Genomic DNA, 19,573 nt, shown 5'->3' with positions numbered 1-19,573 from the left:
TTGATCCTGTGAACTAGGATACAGAACATGCTGCAGATAGTTCAGCGACAGTGCTCAGCCTTGTAATGCAGCACCTCAGGCTGTAGCAAAGGAATGGGGAGGGGATACAGAGAGGTTACTTGAGTTTAATGACCGTCAGTTACCTTGCAGGCAGTGGAGTGAGCAGGCCTCCATCCTGGCCACACAACAATGGCTCACATGAAGCTCAAAACACCGGTTATGTTACATTTACCTCCAGAGTGGAGGCTGCTGATCTTATCAAGTACCTTGTAGAAAACTTGTAGTAATAGGTTTCCTTTATTACTGAAGCATGCTAGGTTATATATTACAGTAAAAGCTTTCTAAAAGCAGAACTAAACTTATCTCCTCTCCAACAGCACGGGCCCCTCGCTGACATTGGAATCTTCTTCCCAAATGCCAGTCTTCTGGTATCTCCATTGGTCGGGTTGAGTTGATGTAACTCCACCGAGACAGTGGCGGCGATGCAAGCTGACCTGCCCACGTGCAGCACAGTTTACATGCTAGAGAAGACAGTAAGTGGGCAGGTAGGTGTACTTTATCGCAGAAGAGACAACGCATGTCTCTGCCTGTTGGCAGACTGCTCTAAAACGCCTTTAGTTCCACTTTAAAGCCTCTTTCACATTTGTGGCTGGGGCAGTAAAAACAGGCGGTTGAACCCCCCACCACTTACCTAAAGCCTACCATACAGCCTGTGGGGTTGCTCACATGCCGTGGCCAAGAAGCTTTTTCGCAGACAAATTCAATGAGGCATACTGAGATGAGAGGTGGGACCACCTTCCAAACTCATCCATTCAAGTCAATATGTTTTATAGGGACTAGTGTTTCACACTGCATTTTTGATGTACAGTCCTATATGTCCAGATCATATTTGTATACATCCCCTACATGGTGGTGTTTCCAATATGCCTGTGCTGTATATACATAAGACCTTGTGTCGTTGTCTTTACAGCACAGCTACATATATGATCGGTCATGACGTCCTTTTATCATTGTTTTTTGTTTTATGTTAGTTCTTTTTGGTATTGTCTCATCTTGTGGTGATGGCCAACTGTGGTCTTTACCTTAATGCCTAAACGTGCAAATCTTGAAATAAATCATTTTTTGAGGACTTTTTGGGTATCACTTTCTGTCCATTATGTAACCACTTTTTACTTGTGAATTCTTTTTTCACACCCCCTTTTTTTGCCCTATTACAAGCCAAATGCTTGGCTCGCAGTTTCGGCACATTAGTCCCATTCAAAGTTCAGCATTCAGAGGATGAACAAGAATGAATTTAGCCTACCAGAGCTACATGGAGATGTTGTAAGGCTGCATGAGAACTTGATTACTGTTGTCAGTCACGCAGAGCAACTGTTAATAGACTTCTGTGTCCAGTGATGTGTCCATCACTGACAGGTTCGAATAACAGAAGCTGGAGAACAGCAATAGGTAAAGAGAAAATCTTCCAAAGTCAGGTTAATTCCCCTTTTAGACAATTGTCCCCATTAGAAGATTTGCCCTCATTTTCATTCTTGGTGACAATTATAACCAGTACAGAGAGGTAAATCTCCCCAATGGGGCCACAGACTGCAATAACACTTGACAAAAGTTCCCCACGTGATCAAAAAAACAAGGTTTTGCCAGAGACATGTTTTGTCAGTCAGACTCTAGCTGCAATTTTCCAGAGAATATCTAACATTCTGCCAAAACTTTGCTACAGTACTGCTTTGACCTTGAAGAAGGGGACACTCCCCGAAAGCTTGTCCTCAAAAATCGTATGTTAGTGCAAATAAAAAAGTATCACGGACCAGGGGCGGACTGACAACTCATGGGGCCCCAGGGCAATATGGGATCATGGGGCCCCTGTGTCCTTGCTCAAACTCAAAAAAGCCTATGAAAAAGGTACCAGGGGCATCTCATGGGGCCCCCTATTGACCCCGGGCCCTCGGGCAGTGCCCGAGTTTCCAAATGGTCAGTCCGCCCCTGTCACGGACAGTACTGAATTGTTTCTGTCCCAGGGAATATCAAAAGGAAATACAACTGACCACATTTCTTTCCTACAGCTTTGATACTCTGAGCCCACTACTACTGTCTGACCAATATAAAAACAGAACGAGGGGCTACAGGGGTTGTCCTGCTGCTGTCTACTGACACAAATCCAAAAGTCCTTCCCGTTGCTGTCAAATTAGGAAAGTGTAGCAAATGTATAGCTAAAAAATATTTTATTTGTTTTTAGTAGCGTGGGAACAAGTTATACCTTTTAATTTGTCCTCTTGACAACTGTCACTAAGAGCTCAATAATACCAGGGAGGCGTGTTAACGTGTTGGTTAAGGCAGCCCATTTATTTGAATGGGCTGCCTAATGCACCACAAATGGTACATGCACCATTTCTGGCAGAGAAACACACTGCAGAATAGCATTTTCATCATGTGTTGGTGTGTCATTCAGAACGAATGGCACTACATCTCACCAATGCATGTAATGTGCGTTACAAAGACACAAAGTGATGGGAAATCCTAAAATTTACAGTTGTCATCAGAACAAAAAGGTGAGAAGAAATCTTAGGGGACACTTGTTCTGGTGAAAAATGTCTAAATCCTCATGCACACTGGACATTTTTACAGCTGCTGTTTACTGGCTGTAGAAAAAAAAAAAATGCCAAAAACTCCCCACCATGTTATCCTATATGTCCATGCACATAGACTGTAATCAACGTTTTTTCTGGCAGGGGCGTTTTTTGGCTGGAAAACCCCCCCAGAACTAGTGGGTTTCTAGAGCGTTTTTTTTACCTATAAAAACGCTCTAACATTGAAAAACACGGCAAATCGCAGAAAACCGGGTTTTTTTTAACTTTTTTTCAAGAAAGAAAAAAATTATTTTTTTGGTTAAAAAAAAAACAAAAAACAAAAACACAACACAAAAACATGGCTAAACGCTAATGCAAAAATGCTGACAAACTCACGTTTTTATGAGACTTTACACAGCTAACGTTACCAGCCTTATTAAAACGCCCCGTGTGCATGGAGCCTAAGAGTGGAATTCCTTTCATTTTGGAGAAGTTTCTTCTCTTCTCTGGCTGTGCCGCTATAACAGGTAAAGGGAATTTTTCCCAAAGGGGATCAGACAACAAAATATTAAGTGACAGAAGTTCTAATGCAGAACTGTGCCCTGCAGCACTTAAAGCAGAGTTCCATTTACCCTGTCAAAAAATAAAGTCAGCAGCTACAAAAACTGTAGCTGCTGACTTTTAAAAAACAGCCACTTACCTGTCCCTTGGTCCCATGGTGTGTCCCCCGCAGCCCATTTCACCAGCCGTCCTGTATTCCAGGAGGCTGGCATCTTCAGTGTGAGCACCCGGCTGTGCAGCTTGCAGCTTCACAGCCGGGTACCCACTGCGCATGCGCGAGTAGCGCTGCGCTTCGTGAATGGTCCTGTAGTCTTCTGGGACCTGTCACGTGTCCCAAAAGACTACAGGGAGGACACCTTCTGCTTCCGATCGCCTAGGCGATCGGACCGGAAGTGGGAGTGGGTACCTGTCAAATTCAGGTACCTGTTCCCCCCCCTACCTCCCAAAGGTGCCAATCCTTAATGGGGAGCAGTCCTTAATGTGGAACTTTCCCTTTTGGGTGGAGCTCTGCTTTAATTATAAATGCATCTGAACTTACATTTTGTCTTAGTCCCTCCATAAAGTCCCTCAAACACCTCTTACTAGGATAGAAAAGCAACAATGCTGCACTGCTCCTGCATTCAGAGCAGAGTTGCCACCCTCATGTAGACTTTGTCTGCTTGGTGATAGAATTTAATCTCTGAAACACTGTTATAGTAGCCATTATATGTCCTGAATTTATACTTCTGTGGTATCCTTGTCTGTTGATTAATCTAGAAAGCAGTTTAATCTGCAACTACTTCCATTCCTGTGCTGCTTAACTAGGCAATGCAAACTGCAACAGTCCACAGCAACCAGCCAGCTTCTGTTTTTGAAATCAGAGATGTGTAAGGGTGGCTGCATTTTGCACATGACTCTTAGCCGACTAAATAATCTTGCAGGGAAATAGCTTGATCTACACTTATGAGAACTCTGTTGTGCTGAAGTGTGCCAAAGTTCAATGGGACGCGGGCGGAAGTGGCTTCAAGTTTACAGTTTATTTCCTTCCTCTATTTGTAACAAAAGCTAAGCAAAATGATCTTTCCTTTCAAAGCATTCCTTTTAAATTTTTCAGTCAAAAGAAGTGTCCTGCAATTCTTACACAGTCAGTCAAAGGCATTAAAGCCTAAGTGCAGCAAAAATCAATAACAGAAAATCGGCACAAGGGACATCACTTACAGTAACAGCATACGTCCCTTGTGCCGATTCCTCTTCTGTCAGTAGTAATCCTCCAGCTTCTATGAGTGAAACAGGCTCTACGAATGGAGGACAGGCATTTATGGACCCTCCATTTATAGATCCTGTTTCCTTCATGGAAGCTGTATTGAACTGCTCCTATCCTTAGGACTCAGTCCCTGAAATGTACATTTCACCCTCTTAAAAGCAGAGTTCCACCCAAATGGGGAAGTTCCGCTTTAAAGATTGGTGCCCCCGCTCCCCATTAAGAAATTAACAGGTACCCGTTCCCACTTCCGCTGCGATCGCCTAGGCGATCGAAAACGGAAGTTGTCCTCCTACCCTCCCTCCCTGAAGTATTGTGGGACACGTGACAGGTCCCAGAAGACGACGGGGCCATTCAGGAAGCACAGCACTACTCGTGCATGCGCAGGGGGACAGGTAAGTGGCTGTTTTTTAAAAGTCAGCAGCTACAGTTTTTGTAGCTGCTGACTTATTTTTTTTTTTTTACAGAGTGAGTGGAACTCTTCTTTAAAGTGGAACCTGCTAGATCAATCCAGGCTTGCCCTTTTTGCAGGTATACTTATGTAAAACATTAAAAAAACTGTACTGTTTAAAATCCAGTAATACACTGTCTCACCCTGCTCTGCACATGCTCAGTCGCTCTCTATTTGTGGCACGGTGCTGAAAATGTAGAGGCTGATCTGCTGAAAGCCTAAGGATTTACTTCTGCTCAGGGGCTCATGAATTCAGCAAAAGGGCAGCCTCCAGCAAAAAACAAAAAAAAACAAAAAAACACAGGAGCAATGCTGGAGGCAATTTACAGCACATACTAATTTTGGTAGCATAATCATTACATAATCCTAAAGAACATTTTTTATTAAGTTTGCTATAACAACCCCTAAACCAGCACAATAAGGTCTGGTCAGATCTGACCCAGACAAATCAACAAAGCAGCACACAGACCACAGACACGAGTATTAGACTCCCGTAATTAGTGGTGCATCAAAACCGAAACTGAAACCGAAATGTCTGCGTAAGTAGGGGTGGGGAGGCGCAATTTTTTTTTTTGTTTTTTTTTTTACTTTTATTATTTTTAACTGTATTGCTGTCAAATAGGGGACCATAGTCCCCCTATGTGATAGCATATAAGTGACCGGGTAACGTCACAGCCTAACCCAACCCATTTGTTTACATCAGCAGTAGGGTGAATGACAGCTCCTTCTCGGAGCTATAAAATGAAGGGGAAAGAAAAGCCGGCAGTTGCATTTAAAAACTGGCAATAACATTTAGTGGTGGCAAGTGAGGGAGCCTGTCTGTATACACTGCTCCCTCACTGTATACACTGCTTACCTTCTCTCCTGCTCCCCCCCTTCACATCTGCAGTACACACAGCCCACCCAAACAGTCAGCCCACCCCTGATTGGGGCCTGGGTCTCCCATTATCGGCACCTGTATCAGCTCACCTTTTCTTATCGGCAAAATGCTGATAGGGCTATTTTCAGCTGATATTTTTTGACCGCTGGAATTTCGGTGCATCCCTACCTGTAATAAATGGAACTCTTATCAGTGAAATAAAGGCTCTACCTGTATGAAATCATTCTGTTCTTCTATTATCATTGTATTATATGATTTGATGGATTCCCACTCCCTTCCTGATATTGTAACTCTCCTTATTCTTTTCTCTTTCATGTATTATTTATTAACCAGAACCAATAAGATCAGAGTGAACAAATAATACCTGGGGATCCTACCATGAAGGTGTTTAAGGCAACATGGTGACAACGCTGTCTCCCAATTGTTATCCCGTGTCACCTTGTCATATAGGTTTCTGACCATCATTAGGAGTGACCATTCCAACACCAGGAGTGCAGCCTTAGTTCAATCTTCTATCTTGGAATAGGTCACCACATTACATGGGACTTTTTCTCTAATGCTGAAGACATTTCATAACTTATCCAATCTACTTCTTCAGTTAATTCCTCAGAATATAAAGTGGCTTGGACAAACTACAAAACATCTTCAAGCAGTCCAGGTGAATGTGACCAACTACTTCTAGATAGATCATGGCCTGGATAAAAGGGGAACCTTCACAGATAAAGTCCAATGTCCTCACCAATAGGAAACCCGGGCCTGAGAAAGGTCATTCAGCCATTGCTGCAGTCCATGTAGACAGGAAGACGCTTCAAAGATGTTGCATGAGATCAGAACACAACAAAAGGATCAAAACAAGGATTGTATTAAATTCATGTTTGCAATAAAAACAAACATGGCAACTGTTTAAAATACATGATGCTTTAGCAAACACTTTTATTAGAAAATGTTTTTCAGTTAGGGTTTACATGTACTTGAAGGCCAGCTGTTTGGCTAGGAACTGATCTATCTATTCTAAATACTGAAAAGCTCGACTGTTTCTTCTTGCTTAGAACGATCATAGCTATGCAAGTCACCTGCTGTCTAGGAACAACAGGTATTAGGTTACAGGCAGGTGACAACCGAGATTTCTGTTTCTAGTTACCACCTGTTCATCCTCTAATTGTAGGCACCCATCCTTCAGTCACAGTGAAAAGGGCATGTACTTCACTATGCAGCTGATATGTAATCTTCAGGACAGCAGCTTTCTGGGGCCCAGAGCAAAGTCTGGCCATTCTCATTTATCATGCTGTGTCATGGAGCAATATACAGTGGCACAAGAGATAAAGGGGCCCTAAGAAGAGATTCAGATAAACACATAATGCCTGCAACACCTGGACAGCAACAGCTCAGGATACCTCGAAATACATATATAAAAAAAAAAAAAGAAAATCTATCTAAAAACAAAACCTTTTCTTGCTTTGGACAGGAGTAGGAAAGGCATTTATTGTTGTTTCCAAACAAAACTCTCTTTCCATTGTGCTAATTTAATAAAGGAGCTGGGAACCTTACACAGTAAAATGTGTGAATATTCACATAAAAAGGTAAGTTCACCTCGAAACACATTTCCCAAAGTGGGCTACATGCTTCAAAATGTCCCCGATCTAGTAAAATGCTGTTCCATTCTCCAAATAAATGCTCACCTCTTCAGCCGTTTAAACCACTGTCCTCCCCAATCCATCCTGCAGATGGCAGAATGCACTCAGGGTTGAATGCATGGCTCTAAAAAAACCCACAAATGAGCACTCCAGATCTCCCTACCCACGCATGCGCAGTCTGCCCTCTTTTTTCTCTCTTGAATTTTGCAAGAGTAAAGGAGAGATGATTGCACATGCATGGGTGAGGAGGGAAACTGAGAGGATTTCCAGGACTGCATTCAGCACTGGGTATGTCCTGCTATTTGCAGGATGGAATTTTCAGGAAATCGGTATAAAGGTGAACTTACCCTTTTCGCAACGCAAATGTTCACTTTTATAGATTTACTTTCACATGATTACATATTTTAATGTGAACCTAAATGTAAAAGATTAAAAAATAGACTGAACAAAGAAATGGAGCCCAAAAGGCATTAATGGGCTGCAGTCAAAACTTGGCCTTCATAGGGTGCATTTGCCTCGCTGACCTCACAAGACTGGGGGGTCTGGGAGCACTGAGGAAGAGGATAAATCCTTGAAATGTGTCAGCCTGTCGATGTTCCATCATTTCTTTACTTCTTGATGTTTTGCGATAGGTTTGTGCTGTACTCATGAGATGAATTTGTACCTTTTATGACTCTGAGTATAATACTTACCCTTTTAAAGTAAATATATTTTTAACCGCCTCCCACCCGCCATATAAGGAAATGACGGGCGCAAGGCGGTTCTCTTGTCCTCCCACTCGCGTACGCGCCCCCGGGGACACAGCGGATCACCGATCAACGGAAAGAGACATCGGCTCTGTCATGTGATCAGCTGTATGCAATCACAGCTGATCGCATGTAAATAAGGAAATGCCGGTTATTGGTATTCCTCTCCTCACAAGCGGTCATCAGTAATCAGCATTACTCAGGTAATCAGCATTACTCAGGTAATCAGCATTACTCAGAGGGGACATGAACACTGATCATCAGGGCACTGATGATCAGTGTGCCCTGATGATCAGTGTAGCCCCATCAGTGCCACCTGTCAGTGTCCATCAATGCCACCTACCTGTGCCCATCAATGCCACATATCAGTGCCCATCTGAGCTGCCTTTCAGTGCCACCTATCAGTGCCAGTCAGTGCTGCCTATCAATGCCAATCAGTGCCAGTCAGTCACGCCTATCAGTGCCACCTATCAGTGTCATATATGAGTGCTGCTTTTCAGTGCCACCTACCAGTGCAGCCTATCAATGCCCATCACTGCAGCCTCGTTAGCGCGCGCACACACACACACACACACACACACACACACACACACATATATACACACACACACACACACACACACACACACACACACACACACACACACTTTAACAGCAAACTGCAAGAAATATATATTTTTTATTTTGCCAAAACTACTAAAAACACATTTAGAGCGGATGTAAACCATGACTGAATGATGCTTATTTTGTTACAGCAATTTGTATGATAAAGGCAATGCTTTTTTGTAATATTTGTTTTAACTTTTTTTTTTCTTCTTTTGTTGAATCCCAGTGCTGCTGAGCTTGTAAATTCCCTTCACAACCACTTCCTACCTAAATGCGATCTAGGCTTATCCAAATAATTATTATTTTGTTTAAATAAAATGATATTGCCAGATTACAGCCAATGACTTATGCCCCGTACCCACGATAAGAAAATTGTACGAAATATTTTGCAGAACCACTGATAGAAAGATTTTCTCTTCGTTGATGAGCAGGAGGTTTTAACCGATAACAATATTGTGAACAAAAAAAATCTGGTTTAACAACAGTGAAATATTTTGTCGTTTTGCATATGAACAACCGATTTTCTATGCAGTGGTATGACGGTCCTACGAAAAAAAAAAAAATCTATCACGCATGAGTGTAAACAGAAGATGACTCGGATGTTTATGTCCAAGGAATCTTCGTAAATACGAACGAAAAATCCAAATGTTAAAAGTAGATTGGCCTAATGAGATAATGAAACCAGAATTCTGCATAATATATTTTATGTATCACTATTTATGTATATAGGTAATGTAATAATATATAATTATACTCATTGCTGTTAATTGTTGTGTATATCGCTCGTTCTGGCCGGAAGGGCGTGGCTACAAGGTCACATGCACACTGCATCACTTCCACTTGTACGGAAGACGTCAACACTACGTATTGCCTGACGAACAATTTTTTGTAGACTGGTTAATGTGGGCCACAATTTTGACTAACAAACGAATGCCTCTCAGTGGTCAGATGACCGATCGGTCGATTTTCTAATCGTGTATTACCACCTTAAGGCTAAGTTCACATTGTTGCTTGCCATGAACACATACACAATCGCGCACGTTCCTGACATGCTAGAGAAACACAATGTTGTTTCACAGACAGAAGGGGCACCATTAACTTTTAATGGCACCCCTCCCCCCCCACATCAGCAAAACGTCTGCACTGTGCAATTCTGTGCAGTGCAATTTTCAAAAAGGGTTGGGGACTGCTTTCCTTGAGTCTCTGTGGGTAGGGCAGTGCACTACAATGAATGGGCTGCCCTATCTGCAGAAAGTAGCCTGCAAAAGTGTTGACCGGTCCTTGCAAAGATCCATCACAGTCCGATGTTTCTACCACCTTCGTACAGACACACACATGAATCTTAGCCAGTTAGACAAAAGGCATTTAACCTGCCAGTATGCTTTTGCTTATGGAAGGAACAACAAACAAGTAAAAGAACGCATAAACCCCAAATATGGAACGTCCCTTGTAGGAACTGAAACTGGACTAAGTAGCACAAGGCAAGAGTCCTATCCACTATGACACAATGACAAAGCAGACAACAGTTCACCTGAAATGTGCTGATCTGAATGAACTTTGAATTAATATCCAGCTTCAAAGTCCTGTTTAAACCTTGCTTACAGTGCTTCTTATCATAATCCGCTAAGATTAAAGTTGAACTCCCTTCGGGATTAATAATGTATTCAGAATTTGAACTCTGGTAATGATTTTATTTAAATGTACATTTGTGCAGCTTTGTTACATGTAATTCTCTATATCTCACATCCGGAGAGCTACAATCAGCACTGGGCTCTCCTGGGTGCTGCTCAAGCAATATGCTATCTCTATACGGAACGCAGGGAGTCACTTGCTTGCCATCTCCACCATTGAGATAACATTTAATTTTTTCAATCAATACAAGGTGTTCTCCGACTGAACAAGGTGGAGAAGAGGAGCAGATGATGTTACAAAAAAAACAAACAAAAAAAAAACACAAAAAACAAACCACACAGTTCTGCTTTAAAATGCAGTACATTTCACCCATCTTGCACAACTAGAAAAATTAATGCTCAGGATCACTTATTACTTTAAAGCGGAGGTCCACCAAAAGGGGCAGTTCTGCTTTAAGGACTGCTCCCCCGCTCCCCATTAAGGATTGGCACCTTTGGGGGGCGGGGGGGGGGAGCGGGTACCCGAAATTGACAGGTACCCGCTCCCACTTCCGGTGGCAATTAGAAGCGAAAGGTGTCCTTCCTCCCTGTAGTCTTTTGGGACAGGTGAAAGGTCCCAGAAGACTACAGGACCATTTAGGAAGTGCAGCACTACTCGCGCATGCGCAGTGGGTACCCAGCTGTGAAGCTATCACAGACGGGCGCCCGCACTGAAGATGCCGTCCTTCTGGAATACAGGATGGCCAGTGAAACGGGCTGCAGGGGACACACCAAGGGACAGGCAAGTGGCTGTTTTTTAAGTCAGCAGCTACAGTTTTTGTAGCTGCCAACTTTTATTTTTTGACTGGGTAAGTCGAACTTCGCTTTAAATGGTCATTTCACCCAAAACTGATTTTTAGTTTTTTTTCTTTGGAAGATGCTGGAGATACAAACCACTAGAAAATTAAACCGTCTGTTGTGGACATTATGAGGGATTTGCACTGTAGAAGGTTCTACTTAAAATTTAGGACAGGAACCGAGTCGGGAGTTACACAAGGAGACCTTATTGTAGAGTATCCAGGACATAAAACCTAATCCACCAGGATCCACTTGTCATAAATTAATGTTGGAAGGACTTTTAATCACTTATGGCCTTATGCACACTGGGTGCTTAGCATTTATACATGACATCCCGGCATTTAGGTGAATGCAGAAGGCACAGTTGCACCATGCAACTCTGCTGCCAAAACCCTGATAAACTTTATAAGAGGCTGCAACTGGACTAGAGTTTAGGGCATGATGCGCTTAGGGACAAATGCTGGTAATACAGGCAGTCTGTTATCCAGGTATTCGTTCCTGGGTGCAAACGTCGCCAAAACATTAATACCACTGGGTGCACTATAAAGCCCCATTCAGCTCCCACAGCTTTCAGGTGCTCAATAGAGTTTAACAGGTTGCTAGCAGCGGGGCTGGAAGGTGCACCTGTGTCTTCTGCCCGCACCTAAAACATTGAACGCCCAGTGTGCATGAGGCTTATAAATGTAAACGGATCTATTTTGAACTGTATACATTTTTCTTCTGTGGCCTATTCCTAGCCATTAAAATGCAAATCACCTGGCCATTTATTCAGTATAATCAATTTTCCTTCTGCCATGATAGAATACTTTACTGTACTTGTCAATGTGAGTAGGAGGGGGTGGGGGGAATGGCAGAAAAGATAATTAGTTAATATTTTAGGAGAAGCTATTGATATTTTGCTTTTAGCTTTAGTTTTCAATAGCAGAACTGTCTATTTCTACAAGAATAGAGTATAGGTACAGCACCAATACCATGGGCTGGTACCAGCTATTATTGGGCTTTCACAAAACACTACATGGTTACATTTTTAGTTTTCAATTGTAGACTAAAAACTTGACTATTTATGGTATATTGATACAAAAAGTTAAAAGCACAAATAGTCATTAGCAATGTATACTGTTCACTGTGCTTTTATGAATGAATTAATTCACAGCCATCCCATAGGACCATAAATATTACAGTAGAGATTATGAACAAAACTGCAGATGTCACTTTGGGATTGATTTACTAAAACTGGAGAGTGCAAAATCTGATGCAGCTGTGCATAGAAACCAATCATCTTATAACCTCAGCTTGTTCAAGTAACTGCTTCCTGACCGCCGTATAGCAGAAATTCTGCTACAGGGCGGCACGGGTGTGCAAAATCACGTATATATGTGATTTTGCATTTCCGGGAAGGGGGTACACACAAGGAGCGCGTGTCCTACCTGCGCTACCATTCGCAGCCGTGGTTGTCAACCACCAGGTCCCAGCTGGTGATTACTCGCCGGCACCCGGTGATTGCTGGGCATCTCCGACGGGGAGAACGGTTTGTAAACATCATCAATGTAGGGTCCATTGCCACATGACATCAAGGAATAGTCCACTGCTGGAGCGTAGGGGAGCACCACCTGCTACAGGAGCAGGGGATTAAGTAGGTAAAACTGCCCCCCCCCCCCCCCCATCTCCTAGACGCAAATGAGCATTTAACCTGTGTAGTGGATTTTTATTTTTCCCACAGTTGGGCATTCGGTATATTCTATTCAAGGGCCCCTGCAGCTATTTGCATATAATCGGTCATGCAGTGTTTACATGGGGATGATCAGCCGGGATACAGACTGCTCCCTGCCTGCAACTGATCACACGGTAAATCACAAATTAACACTTGCAAATACAGCCTAAATCAAATGGCAACAATCCCAGTTAAATCCACTTTAATATCAGGCAGAGGCACTAACAAACATGAAAAAGTCCAAGGAGAATGCTTATGTACTGTAACTACATTTACCAGTGTGAGATGGAAAGACAGCAATAAACAAGAACAGTGACAGCAGATCACAAATACTCATTCATGTCAATAATCATATAAATCAGCATCAAAGGATGAATTTACAGTAAAATAACTGACTAATCAATTATGTCAAATGAATATACTAAAGGTAAAATATCTGAGTAGATTTTAAAAACCAGAAGAGTCTAGCAAGTAAATGCTGAGAAGACACAAATGCTCGCTCTTTGTAATGTTACACATATACGCTGTATATAGATCTGCTTAGCCAAGCAGCCAGAAAAAGTCACTGGACAGCCTGTGTTTTGTTTGCAATAGATACACACATAGAATAGGTGATGTGAAAATATAAATGAGTGCATGTGCGATAGATAGATAGATAGATAGATAGATAGATAGATAGATAGATAGGATACTAGGCTGCATAGCCTATAGAACCAGTGTAACAGTCAGTAATAAAAACAAGTTGTGTGACCACTTTGTGTGGATTGAACAATATGAATAAATAAATGAGTGAATAAATAAAAATAATAAACAAATGACCCTTAATGATCATATTACATATATCCTGTGAATAGTCCAGTGTAAAAAACAGTGAATCACAAATAATATTTGGAATTAGTTATAGTGAATCTAAAACACATGAACTAAACAATAAAAATAGTCCACAAATCTTCTAATAAGACACCACCACTCCTTTGGGGGGGGGGGGGGGGGGGATTAGACAGGTACCTGCTCCCAATTGCGATCAGAAGTGGAAGCTGTCCTCCCCCTGCCTCCCTGTAGTCTTCTCGGATACGTGACAGGTCCAAGAAGACTATGGGGCCATTCACAAAGTGCGTACGCAGTAGGCACCCGCAAGCTGTCATAGCCGGGCGCCCACACCGAAGATGCAGGTGCCAGGTAGAGAAGACGGCCGGTGAAACCAGCGTTGGTGAGGACACCGCTGGACCAAGGGACAGGTAGGTGGCTGTATTTTAAAGGTCAGCAGCTACAGTTTTTGTAGCTGCTGACTTTTTTTTTTTCAGGTGAAACTCTGCTTTAAGCAGTGCGTTTTGTGATAGGGTCTTAGCAGTGGTGATGATACAAACTCCAATCTTGAGGAAGTCATAGATGACAAAATTCACGCTGTCAGGTGGAACTCCGCTTTAATCAAACACTGTACATTTAAAGTATGTGACATAGACACGTTTGCATGATTTCTCTGCAGGACTGCACCATTTTTGCTACAATATCACTACACACTGGTGGTTTCTTTTTAGCGGAGTAGTGGACTATTTTTATTGTTTATTTAGTTCATGCATTTTGGATTCACTATATTTAATTCAAAATATCTATTTGTGGTTCATGGTTTTACACTGGATTATTCACAGGATATGTAATATGATCATTAGGGGTCTTTAGTTTATTAACATTTATTTCTATTGTTCACTCCACACAATGTGGTAACTTAACAAGGTCACAGGACTTGTATTTGTTTATTGCTGTGGACTTTTGTCATTCAGTAACTGCAGCTCAATTACTGTATTTAATTGGGCCCAATTGGTGAAGATTCCTTTAATCCTTTTGTATTCCTAACAGTCAGTAAATTAAACGCATTTGATAAAATTAGCCAGTGGACCTCAACTGCAAACAAAACAAACATGAAAGAGCTTTACTGCTGCATACAATATATGTTATATTGTACTCAGTGTTTTATCCTGTAAATATTTCACAATTGCAACATAATATTTACAAAGCAGCACATGGGATAAGAAGTGGTTATCACACACTATATACATGAGTGCAGAGCCCAGACACAGTAGATTATGGCTCTTCCTTGTTTGACCTCTGAAAGTTGTTTACAACAATTAGCTTCATCTTGGGAAAGGAGCTTAAGACACCAGCTATGGGGCTTCTGGATTTTACAACAAGAACAAGTCTACAACTTGGCAGGCTATCATCCAAACTTACTGAAGTCACTGGAATCAACATTCAACCACTGTACAGGGATAGCAGTGCTAGAATGTGTGACTATCAAAAACAGGGAGACAGACAGAGAGAGGAGAGAGAGAGACAGACAGAGAGAGAGAGGAGAGAGACAGACAGAGAGAGAGAGGAGAGAGACAGACAGAGAGAGAGAGGAGAGAGACAGACAGAGAGAGAGAGGAGAGAGACAGACAGAGAGAGAGAGGAGAGAGACAGACAGAGAGAGGAGAGAGACAGACAGAGAGAGAGAGGAGAGAGACAGACAGAGAGAGAGAGAGGAGAGAGACAGACAGAGAGAGAGAGGAGAGAGACAGAGGAGAGAGACAGAGGAGAGACAGAGGAGAGACAGAGGAGAGAGAGAGGAGAGAGAGAGGAGAGAGAGAGGAGAGAGAGAGGAGAGAGAGACACCAGAGAAATAGAAAGAAAAAGGAAAAAGGAGGAAAAAAATATGGAGAGATGGAGGGGAAAAAACAGACATGGAGTGATAGGAGGGGGAACAGAGAGAGATGGAAGTATATAAAGTGGGGGGGGGGGGGGGGGAGAGAAAGAAAAGATAAAAGAAAAAGAGAGAGATGAGAGAAATACAGCAACGGAAGAGAGGGATTGGACAGACATAGGACTGTCAGACTTTAACAGTAGCCAAAACAAAAATCACCCAGACAGTTATAGAACACACAGACAATAGTCACTGTAGAAAGCACAGACATGGCTGTAGAACACACACACACACGACTGTAGTAGAACACACACACACACACACAGGTTTGTCGCAGAACACACACACACACAGGTAGAACACACATACGACTGTAGTAGAAGACACACACACACACACACACACACACACAGACAGGTTTGTCGCAGAACACACACACACACACACACACACGTTTGTCGCAGAACACACAGACAGGTTTGTCGCAGAACACACACAGACAGGTTTGTCGCAGAACACACACAGACACACACACAGGTTTGTCGCAGAACACACACACACAGTTTTGTCGCAGAACACACACACACACACACACACACACACAGACAGGTTTGTCGCAGAACACACACACACAGGTTTGTCGCAGAACACACACACACACACACACACACACACACACAGGTTTGTCGCAGAACACACAGACAGGTTTGTCGCAGAACACACACACACACACAGACAGGTTTGTCGCAGAATACACACACACACACAGACAGGTTTGTCGCAGAATACACACACACACACAGACAGGTTTGTCGCAGAACACACACACACACACACAGACAGGTTTGTCGCAGAACACACACACACACACACACACACACACACAGACAGGTTTGTCGCAGAACACACACACACACACACACACACACAGACAGGTTTGTCGCAGAACACACACACACACACACACACAGACAGGTTTGTCGCAGAACACACACACACACACACACACACACAGACAGGTTTGTCGCAGAACACACACACACAGATTTGTCGCAGAACACACACACAGACAGGTTTGTCGCAGAACACACACACAGACAGGTTTGTCGCAGAACACACACAGACAGACAGGTTTGTCGCAGAACACACACAGGTTTGTCGCAGAACACACACACACACAGGTTTGTCGCAGAACACACACACACACAGGTTTGTCGCAGAACACACACACACAGGTTTGTCGCAGAACACACACACACACACACACACACACAGACACAGACAGGTTTGTCGCAGAACACACACACACAGGTTTGTCGCAGAACACACACACACACACAGACAGGTTTGTCGCAGAACACACACACACACAGACAGGTTTGTCGCAGAACACACACACACACAGACAGGTTTGTCGCAGAATACACACACACACAGACAGGTTTGTCGCAGAACACACACACACACAGGTTTGTCGCAGAACACACACACACACACACAGACAGGTTTGTCGCAGAACACACACACACACACAGACAGGTTTGTCGCAGAACACACACACACACAGACAGGTTTGTCGCAGAACACACACACACAGATTTGTCGCAGAACACACACACACAGGTTTGTCGCAGAACACACACACAGACAGGTTTGTCGCAGAACACACACAGACAGACAGGTTTGTCGCAGAACACACACAGACAGACAGGTTTGTCGCAGAACACACACAGGTTTGTCGCAGAACACACACAGGTTTGTCGCAGAACACACACAGACAGACAGGTTTGTCGCAGAACACACACAGACAGACAGGTTTGTCGCAGAACACACACAGACAGACAGGTTTGTCGCAGAACACACACAGGTTTGTCGCAGAACACACACACACAGGTTTGTCGCAGAACACACACACACAGGTTTGTCGCAGAACACACACACACACACACAGGTTTGTCGCAGAACACACACACACACACACAGGTTTGTCGCAGAACACACACACACACACACAGACAGGTTTGTCGCAGAACACACACACACAGATTTGTCGCAGAACACACACACACAGATTTGTCGCAGAACACACACACAGACAGGTTTGTCGCAGAACACACACACAGACAGGTTTGTCGCAGAACACACACAGACAGACAGGTTTGTCGCAGAACACACACAGACAGACAGGTTTGTCGCAGAACACACACAGACAGACAGGTTTGTCGCAGAACACACACAGACAGACAGGTTTGTCGCAGAACACACACAGGTTTGTCGCAGAACACACACAGGTTTGTCGCAGAACACACACACACAGGTTTGTCGCAGAACACACACACAGACAGGTTTGTCGCAGAACACACACAGACAGACAGGTTTGTCGCAGAACACACACAGACAGACAGGTTTGTCGCAGAACACACACAGACAGACAGGTTTGTCGCAGAACACACACAGGTTTGTCGCAGAACACACACAGGTTTGTCGCAGAACACACACACACAGGTTTGTCGCAGAACACACACACACAGGTTTGTCGCAGAACACACACACACACACAGGTTTGTCGCAGAACACACACACACAGATTTGTCGCAGAACACACACACACAGATTTGTCGCAGAACACACACACACAGACAGGTTTGTCGCAGAACACACACAGGTTTGTCGCAGAACACACACACACACACACACAGGTTTGTCGCAGAACACACACACACAGGTTTGTCGCAGAACACACACACACACACACAGGTTTGTCGCAGAACACACACACACACACACAGGTTTGTCGCAGAACACACACACACACACAGGTTTGTCGCAGAACACACACACACACACAGACAGGTTTGTCGCAGAACACACACACACACAGACAGGTTTGTCGCAGAACACACACACACACAGACAGGTTTGTCGCAGAACACACACACACACACACACAGACAGGTTTGTCGCAGAACACACACACACACAGACAGGTTTGTCGCAGAACACACACACACAGACAGGTTTGTCGCAGAACACACACAGGTTTGTCGCAGAACACACACAGACAGGTTTGTCGCAGAACACACACACACACACAGGTTTGTCGCAGAACACACACAGACAGGTTTGTCGCAGAACACACACACACAGACAGGTTTGTCGCAGAACACACACACACAGACAGGTTTGTCGCAGAACACACACACACACACAGACAGACGTCCATACCCAGACAGGCTCCGCTGACCAGGGCGGTCGCAGTCAGGGCTCCAGCAGAGGCTCCATAGATGTTTCTGGCATTTTCCACCAGGAAAGGTGTGTGCTCCTTCAGACAGCTGGCGACTCCGACGTGATAGATCCCCAGGAATCCGCAGCCAGCGAAGGAGATGTTCCAGTGAGTGTCCAGAGGGAACATGTCCGACACCCCGGATCCCTCCGATCTGCTGAGAGAAGATTAGAGATCACATCCCTGATCCGCCCGGACACCCCCGTCCTCCTCCCCGGTCACAGAGTGATCCCTCCCTGCGGTACACCGCCTGCTCTCCCCCGGTTAGTCCCAGCATGACATCTACCTGTGAAGGTTGTCCTGGGCCCGCTGATCACAGTCCCCGTCCGTCCTCTCCGGTCCCCCTGTCCTTATTCTTCCTTCCCATTCCGGCGATTTTATTATGGGCGGCTACACAGACGGCTCTTCGCCGTCACACCGAGCTACAGCCAATCAGCTGCCTCCAATCGGTGGAGATGTCACAGCCGAAAAACAAGTCGGCAGCCAATGGAAGGCCGTGCAGGAGATACACCCTCATGTGTGGGCGGGGTCTGGTCTGCTCAGGACTTCCTATGTGTCCCCGGAGAGTGCGGGGAGCTGTAGTCGCCTGTAACTTGTGTCCCACATGCCGTCATCGTGCCATGGCCTCTCATTCACAGAAAACACCCGGTGACTTGTGGTCTGGCCACTTATTACCCCTCACTGCCACACACATTACCTGGAGCTCCAATATACTGCAGATATTCCAAAAGAAGAATAACTTGGAT

At 44.0% G+C, this 19,573-nt stretch overlaps 1 protein-coding gene across 2 annotated transcripts in view; it reads right to left on the bottom strand.

Moving 5' to 3' along the window:
- PNPLA2 (patatin like domain 2, triacylglycerol lipase) overlaps positions 1–19,237 on the bottom strand; it is a 76,172-nt gene extending 56,935 nt beyond the window's left edge. Inside the window, exons 1-2 of one of the 2 annotated variants that reach the window (XM_089653554.1) lie at positions 19,114–19,237; positions 18,770–18,984 (exon numbers count right to left, since the gene is read on the bottom strand). In XM_089653554.1, coding sequence (XP_089509680.1) covers positions 18,770–18,956 — 187 coding nt within the window. In that variant the 5' untranslated portion in view covers positions 18,957–18,984; positions 19,114–19,237. The remainder of the gene's footprint in view (positions 1–18,769; positions 18,985–19,113) is intronic. The other variant, XM_089653555.1, reaches the window with a different exon arrangement.
- Between the last annotated feature and the right edge of the window lie 336 nt (positions 19,238–19,573).

Source organism: Staurois parvus, unplaced genomic scaffold, assembly GCF_062004578.1.
Source record: "Staurois parvus isolate SC_StPar_1 unplaced genomic scaffold, SC_StPar_1.0 ptg000715l, whole genome shotgun sequence".
NCBI lineage: Eukaryota > Metazoa > Chordata > Amphibia > Anura > Ranidae > Staurois > Staurois parvus.
This window is presented reverse-complemented; position numbering and strand designations above follow the sequence as displayed.